This window comes from Indicator indicator, chromosome 28 (genome assembly GCF_027791375.1).
Source record: "Indicator indicator isolate 239-I01 chromosome 28, UM_Iind_1.1, whole genome shotgun sequence".
In the NCBI taxonomy this organism is placed as follows: domain Eukaryota; kingdom Metazoa; phylum Chordata; class Aves; order Piciformes; family Indicatoridae; genus Indicator; species Indicator indicator.
Window position 1 is genome coordinate 9,186,198 of NC_072037.1, and position 12,969 is coordinate 9,199,166.

A 12,969-nucleotide genomic window follows, 5' to 3' on the forward strand; every position below is an offset into this window, starting at 1 on the left:
CAATATAGTGCTCTGTTTCCCACTGGTATTCAATCAACCACAAACAACTCAATTGTCAGAAAAATTGGGAAAATACAGAACTGTAGTCATAATATAATTCTACAAACAGAATGATAGTCATAATTTTACAAACAGAATTATACTTATAGCCATGATAACAGTTACTACTCACTTTTTGAGCAGCATTTTTTTTCTTGCTACTCAAAAAAAGAAAAAATAAATTGAGCCAGTAGTATAAATTTTAAATTCAGTATCTTAGAAATCACTTATCAAATTGCTTCTATAACAGAAGTAGTGGATAAAAACCAGAACTTTCTACACTTTGGATGTATTGAACCGGAAGTCCCTTGCAGCATTCACATTAGTACAGCTCAACTTGTCACCTCGTCAAACACAAACGACCATCTGGCTTCCGAAGGGGGCATTTCACCCAGTAAAACCCGAGCAGAAGCCCTGCTGCTGAGTCATTTAGCGGCAGCTGCCGAATGTCACAGAGCTCTGTTTAAAACCCCCAACACTTACAGCTTCGCTGCCTTTGTCTTTTCTTCCTCCGATCGCATTTGCAACACGCCCCACCCCAAACCTAGAGTTCATTTGCCTACAGCACCGGTATCTTCAGCACAGAAAGCAACAAGTAGCGTGTCCCATCATCCCCGTCCGCCTCCGCTCCCGCAGCGCCGGCGGAGCGGAGGGGCCGGAGCTCCCGCTGCCCGCCCGGGCCGCTCGTTCCCGTTCCCCGTTGCCGTTCGGCGGACGGTTGGCCCCGGCCGGCGCTTCCTGTGTTGTGATTTGAAGCGAGGGCGGCCCGCGGGAAGGGCCGGGCTTGGCCCGTGCGAGGGGCTGGCCGGCAGCTTTGGGAGCTTGCCCGAAGCGTGTACAGGCCTTCTCTTACTCAACAGCTGAGAACATTGCTGAATAATATAAAAAAGCATTTTTTGAAAGTGCTTGAGTGCCCCTGCTTAAAAATAGGAGCCAGGCATGGAAAATCGTTCTTTGCATACACAAAAGCATCGAGCTGACCCAAAAAGCTCTCATTTAAATGGCATCATCTTTCTTAAAAATCATTCTAATTCATTTTAAGTTGAGGGGGGTTGAAAGGAGGTTGGAGTGAGGTGGGTGTTGAGTACCCTAGTAACAACTTTACCCTAGTAACAACTGATAGGAGGGGAGGAAACAGCCTCGAGTTGCACCAGGGAAGGTTTAGAGTGGATATCAAGAAGAAACTCCTTCCCTGCAAGGGTTCTCAAACACTGCAACAGGCTCCCCAGGGAGCTGGTGGAATCTCCAAGCCTGTAGGTATTTAAAAGATGCAGAGATGCAGTGCTGAGTGACCTAGTTTAGCACCAGCCTTGGTAGAGTTAGCTAACGTGTGGACTTTATCTTAAAGGACTTTTCCAACCAAAAACAATCTTGTGATTCTCTAATTCCTAATTTCTATAGACGTTTACTGTACCCAAACACAGATAATAACTCAGAAATCAAGTCTGGTTTGGGGCTTTTTGCTCTTTTACATTGTGAGGAGTTGTATGTTCTTCAACAGCAGCTAAGGGATTGATAAATAGCAAAAGAATATAATTGATTAAATGGACACAACTGAATGCTAATGAGTTAAAACATCCTTGACTACACTTCTCAGTACCTAAACAAAATTACAATGTTAATTTACTTACATGTCTTGGATCTTCAGGATTTACAGAAGCAAGAGAACTCTGCAACTCTTCGAGCTCCTTCTGTTTTCCCCCTACTTCTCTTTTCTGTTTCTCCATTTGTTTTTCCAGTTCTAAGGCTTCCTTGCGTAGCTGATGCAGGATTTGTATCTTTTCACTCAGCTGCTGTTCAAGTCCTTCCTTGTTGGCCTGTGACATCTGGGGACAGCATTAGGAAGTTGGGTAGAACAAGTGAATTGGAAATACACAGCTGATCCAGAATGTTTTCATGTTAAGCCAGACTAGTTTAGCCTAACAGGTTGCCTAAAAATGATCTATTAATTCTCTCTTGAGTCTTCTTTCTTAAGACAAAAAAACCTCATAGGATTTGCTACCAAAAAAAAAAAAAAAAAAAAAAGGAAAATAGACAAAAATCAGAATGTATCTTACAAGGTCTTTTCTGACCTAAAATGATTCTACTATGTGAGGTTCAGGTAAAACTTCCCTTCTCCTGAATATATTATCTCATATGCCACCAGTACTGCTTATGATGCTATGCCATTCCTCTGTTACTTTCTGCTCTGTTGATTAAGCCTTTAAGGAGCTATAAGGTATAGGCTCTTGGAACTGAGAAGATACATTCAAATTCCAGTCCAAATCTCCTGCTGGGTAATGCAGTGACCCTTACCTGTCTGCTTGCTGCCTATTGATGTCCTTCCAAAGCATTCTGGGGACAGTTAACAACCACCATCACAGGGCACATGTTTAGATGCAATTAATGGCACTAAACTCTGACAGTTTGTTTATAAACAAGCTCAAGCCTGTAAGACTTTTCTAATGCATGACAAGTGGATTTACATTTGCAAAAAAGAGAGGAAAACAATTATATTTTCTATATCAGTGCTGCTTCAAATGCTTTCTCTTGCTATTCATGTAGCAACTTCTTTGCATACTTTTTTCTGAGCCAGAGCATCCTCCAGTTGTTGCAGTTCCCCTGTTACTTTCAAAAGTTGTTGTTCTGCATTTCCTACTGCACACTGCAGTTCTTCTAATTTTCTTTGTGCTGCAGACAAAAAAAAAACCCCAACACATTAGAATGTTCTGTAGAACACTGATACGCATTTTTCTGTTAACACATAATCAGAATGTGTTTTATTACAGCAGTGAGAATTAAAGCTGAAAGATTCTTCTTGCTCAAAAAATGCCTGAAGATTTTTTAATGAGTCTTATAAATTAATGAATTATGAAACCTTCCCAGCATTCTCTTTTCAATAACATCTAGCCCTTTCATCCTGAGTTATCTTAAAATACAAAAAAAAAATTAAACATTTTAAGTTTTGACCTAAAATACATCAAGCAGTGTTCAGAAGTAACAGAATTTAGAGCCTCTGCCACACCATTGATTTTCTTCACATCGAACCTGTCAAGCATTTAATCCATGATATAAACTCCATTGATATACATATTTTAAACTTCATTTGATAGAAATTAAGATTTTTACCTGAACTGATCTTTTTTTCTTTATCCTCTAGTAGCTCATCTCCAGTTTGGTGCTGCAATTTCAGCTGGGGTTTCCTAGTGAAGTCATCTCCATCTGGTTGCACTTTTCCAATCTCCACCTGCTGAGCTTTGCTAGCAATGTAGCCTTCTCCTATGAACATATTCCTTTTATACCTGGCCTTACCAATGTATGGGCTTTCACCAGGAACACTGTCAAGCTCAACATCCTGAAAGGTATGAAACAACATGTCTTTGTATCCTTCTCAGAAGTAAGGTTGCAGTCAACTCAGAATATACATTTAACTCTCTTAACAAGCATATAAAGTAAAATCAATGTGAAATCAGGATAACTGGATGAAAACAGACTACACTTGACTTGTTTGGACTTGAACATTCTTGTTATTTTATAAAAGGAGTTAAAAACAAACCAACCCAGTTGGGGTATGACTGATCAGCTTGTTGCAAATGGGCAAAGCAAGTGGGTATGTAACTGGAGGAATTATTCTTCAAATGTGAGGCTTAAGAGTAATAGAAACTATATTTAAGCCCATCACATTGTTCCACGTAAGCTTTACTCAAACATAACTTTAAAAAATCATTCATAGTTAATGATCTTTCCATTTCTTGTTCAGACTTCTTTCATTCAGGCATGTCTACCATTTTTTGCAGGTATGACAGTTTAGCTCTACTAGAAGAAAAAAAACATCAGAAAAAGGACATAAATTCTAATACCATTTAACTCAAGACTGTTCTGGCTTGTGCAATTTCTCCAAGTGAAAGGGCCTCCAAAAATAAGCTGGAAGGCTTGATTAAGAACCAGAATGAAATATTTGTTCACTGACTCTACCTAGCTCAAACATGTGTGGTAATAACATACACATTAAAGGTCACTGAAATTCAGTTTAGCTCAAATCTGTTAACTTTTTAAAATAAATGTTTACATTTTTTAACTAATAACTCTATATAAAGCTGTATCTAGTAGAGAATTAAAAACAAACTATTATGTTTTCTATTTTCCAAATTGAAAAGCAAGAGAAACAGCAATGAAAAGATCCACTATTTAAAAATTATTACCTCTGATGGAAAATAATTTAAGGGCTCAAATTTTGCATCAATCTTATAAAATGCAAGCTCCTGTTCCAACTCATACTGCTTCTGGCAAGCCCGGGTCAGCTCCATTGTCTTCTGCTTTAGCTAATAAACCAGTGAATAATGTAAGCTGCATTCACTCAGGTGTCATCATTATCACATTCATTTCAATTCAGCAGAGAGCAGGGCACAGACACTCACTTTGAAACAAAGCTCACATCAGAAAAAGTTAAGACGGTGCATTCTGAATCCAAAATATCACAAGGTGCAACTTTATTACCCGATACAAATACGAGGACTAATAGTAGACAAGAAGTAATGTAACACAAAGGATCACATGAAAGGCCTTTGAAGTTTATACACAGTGAAGGTTTGACAAGAAATTTATCACTAACACGATAAAATAATAATTTGGGTGCAATCTTTCAGTAGAATCTATGCCAAATAACATATTTACTGCTACTAACAAGCAGTGAGAACTATTAGCTCTTATTGCCTGGAAAAGAAACAAAGTATGTCAATTGTCAAGTGCATAGAGCTTTTATGCTTTTCATTTTAGCTTAACCTGGTGCTAGTTTGGCTTTCAGGTTTTTGGGGGGAGGTTTGTGAGCAAAAGTCCATCATGTGATTTCTCTTTAAATCAACTTTTCACAACGAATACCTGGGGTAGAACATGCAGCAAAACTCCAATAGACAGTGGAAAGCAGGACTAATGGAGGAAAAGAAATAGAACAGACTGGAATAAAGGAAAGGCTTAAAGGAAGATATTTAAAAATCTGGTTTACGTCATGCAAAAATTGTTTCAGACAAATGAAAACCCAAAACCAAGAAAAGCCACAGTCAATACAATGTCTCACTGGAACACTTTATACAAATGCTCCTACTTCAGTAGACATGCAAATAAATCCTTGAAATAAAAATAACCATGCAACCCAGGAGCACCATAGGGCTACCTTTAGTGAGGAATAAGGGTGCTGTGGAAAGGGAACTGTGACAAACCAACAGACCAGCTAAAGGAAGAAAGAAGCAAGCAAAGTTTGTCATCTAAGGGATAAAAGTAGGTTAAATAGCAAAATATATGCTGCTAAATCTCACTATACTGAAAGCCACATTTTAGAATTAGGCTGCTGGTTACTGTATGTGTTCACAGCAGAGACAGCTATAGAAGCATCAGCTACAGAAATTTGGAAGGATCAAGTTTGAGAGCATGAGTTTAACAAGGAAGATAAAGCCATCGATTTGAGTTCCCACCAGGTCATTCCCAACCAAGCACTCTCAAGTCAGTAAGACTCTTCTTGCTTCTTATAGCTACCAATGAAAGATACTTTGTCAAACCAAAGACGATGTGAAAGCAGTACAGGTAAACTAATGGATTTTACCCAAAATCTTAATGAAGGGATATTACTGACACAGCTTGTATGCATGTCTTGCTTTTGAAAAAGCATTCCATCTTTAAAGTGCTGCTGCAATAACGGAAAAGTCCAAACACAGGAGATTCAGTACATCAGCAATTTAGCAGCCAGAGGATACCTAACTTCATCAACTGACAAATTTTTGAACAAGCAAACAAATTTACATGAGACGAACAAGTAAGTTACTATAAACTATAAATTACAAGACTGATCCTGACTGCTAGCTCAATATACTTACTTTTGCCACAAAGAGAACGCTGAAGAACTGGTCAAGGAATAGTCACTACTTACAAGTTGAAATGCTTAAGCTTTGTCTCTCTTAAAGATGAATCTCCAGCCCCCTGCACTCTAACAATTGTTTCTCACAACAGAACTATTCCAGATGTTTACTCAGTGCAAGTGACTATCTTACCAATTCATTTTTGGTGTCCAGGTACCTTTGAAGATCTTCATAGCTTTGTTTCTGTTGCAAAGACTTTTCTTTTAATGATTTGTTGACCTCATCTTGATGGCGAAGTTGTTCAAGCACTCTGGACTGGTTAAGTTTAAGGTCCTCCATCTCTTTTGCCACATTTTCCAACTCTCTTTCTAATTTTTCTATCTCTTCTAAGAAACAAATATAACAGTAACATTCAAATTGAAAATCTTTCCATCTCAACTTTCATTTGGTGTAATTTGATACAATTCTAACAAATCACTATTACCTAAATTAAACCTCTCTAGGGCTTCCTTCCTGTCATTGTTTGTCACTTGCTGTCCATCCAAGTTTTCCAGTGCTCGCAGGTGGAATATGGTGTACAAGCGGTAGTGAGGTAGGCTTACAACTGGATTATCAGCCAGGAATAGAGAAGTCAGATCTTGTAGGGGCTTTAGTTTAGCTATATCTTGGAGCTACATCAAAGAGAAATGAAACAATGATTAGACATGCTTTAAGAACAACCCCTATTACTGAATTTCTGATTGTCCATGCTGTCTTAATGTTAGGTCCACCTCAAAGGATCTATTTTAGTGATTCTTACAGAGTACTATGACTAAAGTAACTTCCTAAAAATCACATTGGTATTTTTTTCATAGAAGAAACAAAGAGGGCAACTTTAAACTAGCTTGAATTTGAAAATGTCAAGATAACAAGACCTGTGGATGTGTATAATGTTCCACCCCCCAGACTTAAAGGGGTGTTTTTATCAGGAGGAGTACTCAAAGCTAGTCATCTCTTCTCCAGAGTAGCATGACTCCTTCAGGATTTGTATTAAGTGATCTCATTTCATAGACACCCTTGTGTAGTTGCAAAACACGGAAATTAACCTGGGCAGCAGACGTAAATTTAGTCATGTCCTAAACACAAAATACAAGCAAATGGATTATTTATAGGTCTCCAAAACCGTATCATTAACTTATGATATGGGACACCACTAATAACATGCACAAGTCTTCACATTTTCACCAAGTTTTTCCAAAGTCTCCAAAACCTTTCCCTTTCCTGAGCAACAGAGTACAGGTTTATGCTTTGAACACCTGTCACAAAACAAGAGATTCTAATTGACAACTACATTAGGCTTACAACAGTTGTGTTTCACAACAGACTTTGTGGAAAGACACTCAACAATTACTCAGAGTAAGGCAATCAATGTAAATGTATCAGTTCACCTCATGAAAGGATTGTGAGCAATTATTGTTCCTAACTATAATCACTTACAGATGATAGTTTATTCTGTTTCAAATTGAGGATGCGCAGGGATCTCAGTTTCTTCCCAACCCACACAGGAATGTGCTCAATCTCGTTCCCTGCAAGATTCAGCTTTTGTAGATTCTGCATATGTTCAATACCTTCAATTTTACTGAAAATAAGAAGAAAACAGAACTTATCATCAACCATGGCAAATTTACAGTGTAACTGAGCCATTATGGATAAACTATAGCAAGATATTTCACCAGATAACTATCATCCAAGAGATTAGGAAAAACATTTGTTTACTGCAATGGATTCAACTCCCATTAAATTACACCATCTTGCTTCCTTGTACTACATTAAGACAAGGGAAAAGAATTCATAGCAAGACTTTCTTGCTCACTGGAGTAAGTAGGAACCAACTGTACATTACTGAAATCTGAAAACATAATGTAGTAGCTAAGAGCTACTCTGATCCTTTCAGTTCCTGTTGAGAGAGAGGAAGTGGTGTGAATGCAACATATAGAAATGCTGGGGTCTTGCTTACTTCCTATTGTTAACTTCTCTACTGAAAAGTCAGTCTTATGTAAAGATCACCATTCACTAACAGAAAAGTGTTCAGAAACAAAGAATCTTGCTATAGGCTGGACTGTTTCCGTTCAACATTTTTATACCACTCAGCCAAGATACCAGGCTCTCAAAACAGTGAAAGTAAAAAGCAATTTAATGAGTTTATAGCCTGCTCATTCAATTCCTCTCCTAAAAGAAAACTTCTTGAATTACTGTAATAATACAAAGTAAAAATTTAATTAATTTTAATAATGCATTTAATTTGTGTTATTGCACATGCTTCATTATTGCACCTGGAAACTTGCATTTCTGGCTTGGTCTCCTAGGAAAACAAGTTTAACTGCAGCCATGGCATGCTAACAGCTCCTCCCAGAACTATTATCCTTCTAATATCTAAGAGCTTATGTTTTTTTAAGAAAAGCTCACCAAAATCTGTTAGTCTTAATATGTAACTGATTGGAAATTCACCTTAAGTGCTCACATCTGAGAGAGAATTCACTTAAGAGAGAATGTCAGTTTTACTGTATCGGAGCTTACCAAACCGTCAGTGTTTCTGCTTACCTGATCTTGTTGCAAGACAAATTGAGTTCACGCAGCTTCATCAGTTTATCCAACTTCTCAATCTTCTCTATCTGATTGTTACTGAGATTTAGGGTCTCTAGTTTCGAGCACTTTTCCAAATTTTCTACATACTAAAGAACAGAAAATTAAACCTTTACTATCATAGCTTTTTTTTTTTTTAAGACAAAGGCAGATTTTTATTCTTAACAATGACCTATTCATTAAAAAAAAATGTTTTTAATCAGTTTCAGTATTGCATTCACTATGCCATAGTGCTGCCTATTATAGTGCTGGAAAGAAGAAAACTAGATTTTAAACTCAGAGTGTACCAGTCTCATCTACACAATGAAAGAAATTAGCACAATCCAAAAGCCACAAATGGTGGCTTTCTAACTGATCCATTTTTTTTTTCTTTTGCACAAGTCTCCACAGACAGGTTTGGGTTTGGTTTTTTTTTTTGACAGTAGCTGCTTGTAGAACTAGGCTAACATAATTAGAATACAGCTGTTTACATCCACTTAGAATTAGACCTTTACTAAGAAAAAAAAAAAAATCACAATTAATTTTTAACTGTGGTTAATTACCATTTTCAGTAACTTACCTTAAATTTCTTGTTTCCAGTCTTTGGGGTTGAAAGATTCAGTGAGCTTATACATGTCAAGTTTTCCTGTTTAGACAGACCTTTTATAAGGGGTTCGGTAATGTACCGGACTCCTGGACTAACACTGTTTTCATCTGAAATTAAACAGAGAAACTACTTTCAGTAGTGACAAAATGGTGACTTTTATATTAGTCTTTTACTTCACATTGAATACTGGGAAAAATTTGAAAATTATTTCCCCCCCAGGGGATGAGAAGACATAGCAGTACACCAGAAGCATTTACAGGAAGTGACACATTAGAGTAAGTGGTTACAGCCCTTTGAAAAGGCAGAGTACACATCTCCCTTTGCCAATCTTTTCCCACCAAAGAATCTACGAGGAAAATACTCATTACACAGATTTCATTGCCATCATTTCCACATTTGAGTGCCGGAAGACCAAAGCACATTTTTCAGGATTCTTGCCAACAGATCACGCATCTTTAATCACACAGGTCACAGAACACTGCCTTTTTATGCTTTCAGCATGTACTTTTATACTAGCAGGTTTTTAATACAATACCTTTATGAAACTTAGACTCAAAAGCAGCTTCTAAATTTTCTGCTGTAATGTCAAGTTGTTGGTGCCTCTGCTCCATGCTTTTGCAAGCAGATGGAGATGTCTGTTGACTAAGAGGAGATGGTGATCTGGTACTCGAACTGATAGGAGACATTGGACTAGGTGTCCGAGAAGCTGACCTCTGTGGTTTTCTACATAATGCTTTTCTCATGGAGCCTTTCTTCATTGCCAAAAATACAGAATATCATATGACCAATATCTGGAATAAGAGAATGAAACATTAGTTTATACATAAGTCTAAAACTTAACAGTGTGCATGCCAACAAAGGTGCTTAATGACACAGTTCATCACTTCAGATGATACAGTTTGGGACATCATAGAGGTGATACCTGAAAAACTGTTCTTTTAACATAAGAAAGTATTTCCAACAATTATATGGTATGACAAAATTACATCTAAGCCAGTCTTCCAGTGGGTGACAGCTTCCAGTTTTCATGGGCTAACACATTTGGAGGAATAGTGCATATGTTTACTTATACCATGCTACAGCACGCTAGGAACTGGCTGAACTGCTTTCCATGTTGCAACTCATCTTGGTAACTGTCCTGCAATTTGTGGTTTACACAAAGACAGTTACGTCTGGACATACTCTCAACTCAGACTAACACAGCTGGCAGAGGACAGAAAGAGAGGACTTGGATCTCGATTGTTTCCACCAAAGCTAAAAATCACCCACTTTGTGCTAGAAGAGTAAATACTAGCATAAACAAAACAAGGGGGGGAGGGAGAAAAAAATTAATTAAAATCAGTCTATCACTGGCATTCATTCAGTGTTCTCCCTTCTCCAAACAAGTCATTCCGTGACTGCTTGGAAATTCCACAGAATGTCAACAGAAACTTCCTCCAGTGACGAATGTATTTCCCTAGGGGTAAGCGTAGGAACAGTCATGTACCACGCGTTCCGCTTGTCAGACCCCGTGTAATAACCATCTCCAAATGACAGGCTTTTACTAAAACCTTGATCCAGTAAACAAAAAGCACGTTTTACTACAAAAGCATAGGCTTTTAAAGGAGCTTTGAGCTATGAGTGATTACATTGTGTCTTAAGTTGAAAATATTTTCTTGATTAAAACGTTTTTGGTTTTTTTTTCCCCCTCATGAATCTTGGAAAAAAAAAGACCAAACGAAGGAGACACTCTCTTCTACCCAGTTTCCGGAGGCACCACTCATTCAGAGCCAGGAGAACGAGATTAAAAGAAGCAAGAAAAGGAGAAAGATGATGCAAAGCTAACGAAACGCTACTCTAGGAAGCTTCTTCATGCTTCAAGGAAAGCGGTTAGGCATTTTAATGTTGTTTCTTGCGAACAGACCGGGTTTGGCTATGATAAACACGACAAAACGCTTACATTGGAATAGGAGAAGTGGGGAATGTTGAGCCGCGGAGGTGTGCCCTGGGCGTACGCCGTGTCCTGGCGGGCAGCAGAAGGGCCCTCACTGCTGCCCCTTCTCTCCCGACCCCCTTGTTAACGGCTTTGCACCCACCGCGGTCTCTCCACCCGCGGGCGACTCAGGCGAGCCACCGGCCCCTCTCGCCCGCCTCCCCCATAACCGGCCCGCACCTGACAAGATGACGATCGCAGACTGAGCCCCGGGCAGAGCTTCCTTGCGCGGGGATGGGCCGCGGGCAGCACCATGCCCTCAGCCTGCGATGAGACAGCAGGGAGCAGCAATGCTCGCCGCAGGGGATCCCAGCTCCCGCCGAAGGCTGGTCCCCTCAAGCCACCGCTTTGATTACCTGCGTTGACATGGTAACGCCGCTTCACGCTTCCCACCGGGAAGTAGCGGAGAGGGCAGCCTCCGGGCGGCCTAGAGTGAAGGCACCGACACTTAGCACACTACTTCTTCTTCTCCTTCTCCTTTCCTCCGCCGAGCAATCGTCTTCTCTACCGATCTCCAGGCCCAAGGTACTGCGGCTCCTTTAAGAGTCCAGCTGGAGCAGCCGAGCCGACGCCATTTTGTCTGATTGTTGGCCGGAGACGGGTGAATGGGCTCGGGGCGGGACAGATCCCTCCCAGCGTAGCTTTCCCGCCGGTCATGGGCCCTGCGGCGCGTGCGCCGCCTTCCTGCTGTTCCCGCCGCGCTGCCTCAAAAGCGGGCGGTGCCTGGCCGCCCTCCGCTGCCAGGGGGTAGATTTTGAAGAGTTTTGTTTAAATAAAGTCTAAGTGACTGTATAAATAGCAGTTTTGATTTAGTTTTGAGTGGGTTTTTTTGTTGGGGTTTTTTTTGTGTGTGTGGGTTTGGGGTTTTTTTGGTTGGTTTTCCTTTTGGGTGTCAGCTTTGATTTTGGGTGTTCTTTCTATGTTTTAGCTGTATGGCCATTAATATATGGGTGTAGAATTATATGTAGATGGATTTAATTCAAGCACACTGTGTAGCACTGGAAATAAATATGTTTAATCACGATAAACTTGTTGCAGTGTACCTGAATCTCAACCATTTTCAAAGAGGTGTTTCAATAAACCTGTTGCAACAGCTTTGTGCTGTATTAGTATGGAATTTATACACTTGGCTGTGAAGTCTTAAGTTTGAAAAATCTCAGAATATTAGGAGTTGGAAGAGGCTTTCAAAGACCATCAAGTCCAATGCCTCTGCTAGAGGAGGATCACCTAGAATAGGTGACACAGGAATGCATCCAGGCAGGGTTTGAATGTCTCCAGAGAAGGAGACTCCACAACCTTTCTGGGCAGCCTGCTCCAGGACTCTGTCGCCCTCGCAGTGAAAATTTTTTTCCTTATGTTCATGTGGAATCTCCTCTGTTCCAGCTTGCACCTGTTGCCCCTTGACCTATCATTGGACGTCACTGAGAAGAGCCTGGCTCTGTCCTGCCAACGCTCACCCTTCATGTATTTATGAATATTAAGGAGGTCACCCCTCAGTCTCCTCCAAGCTAAAGAGATCCAGCTCCCTCAGCCTTTCCTCATAAGGGAGATTAGATTTCTGAAATATTCTCCAGTGATCTTCATTGTTTGCTCCTTCTTGTTTACATACCACCCATGTAAAATTAATGTATGAATTTTATTTTTTTTGGCATTTAGTAATAGACATTGGGGCATTATTTTTAATAATATTAAGCACTTTGTGGTTCATAAGATTTTATTCCATATATTGTTGCTTCCCTCATGGTTTATTATATCTGTTTAGAAGCCCCAGCTGGCCTTCTTGCAGTTTTCTATTGATCAGAAAGAGTTTTGTAAATGTCTTTCCCGTAAAGGTAAACTGTATTGTTTGCTTAAACTTCAGAAGTCTTGCACAACTTTAGTTTGACTTTACATAAACTTATGTGTTGAGGTCCTGTGCTTAG

The 12,969-nt window shown here is 39.6% G+C and overlaps 1 protein-coding gene across 1 annotated transcript in view; it reads right to left on the reverse strand.

The window, feature by feature from the left end:
- CNTRL (centriolin) overlaps positions 1-7,478 on the reverse strand; it is a 28,914-nt gene extending 21,436 nt beyond the window's left edge. Inside the window, exons 1-7 of the mRNA XM_054393641.1 lie at positions 7,344-7,478; positions 6,352-6,538; positions 6,060-6,253; positions 4,221-4,340; positions 3,148-3,373; positions 2,600-2,709; positions 1,671-1,865 (exon numbers count right to left, since the gene is read on the reverse strand). Of these exons, the coding sequence (XP_054249616.1) occupies positions 1,671-1,865; positions 2,600-2,709; positions 3,148-3,373; positions 4,221-4,340; positions 6,060-6,253; positions 6,352-6,538; positions 7,344-7,463 (1,152 nt within the window). The 5' untranslated portion in view covers positions 7,464-7,478. The remainder of the gene's footprint in view (positions 1-1,670; positions 1,866-2,599; positions 2,710-3,147; positions 3,374-4,220; positions 4,341-6,059; positions 6,254-6,351; positions 6,539-7,343) is intronic.
- Between the last annotated feature and the right edge of the window lie 5,491 nt (positions 7,479-12,969).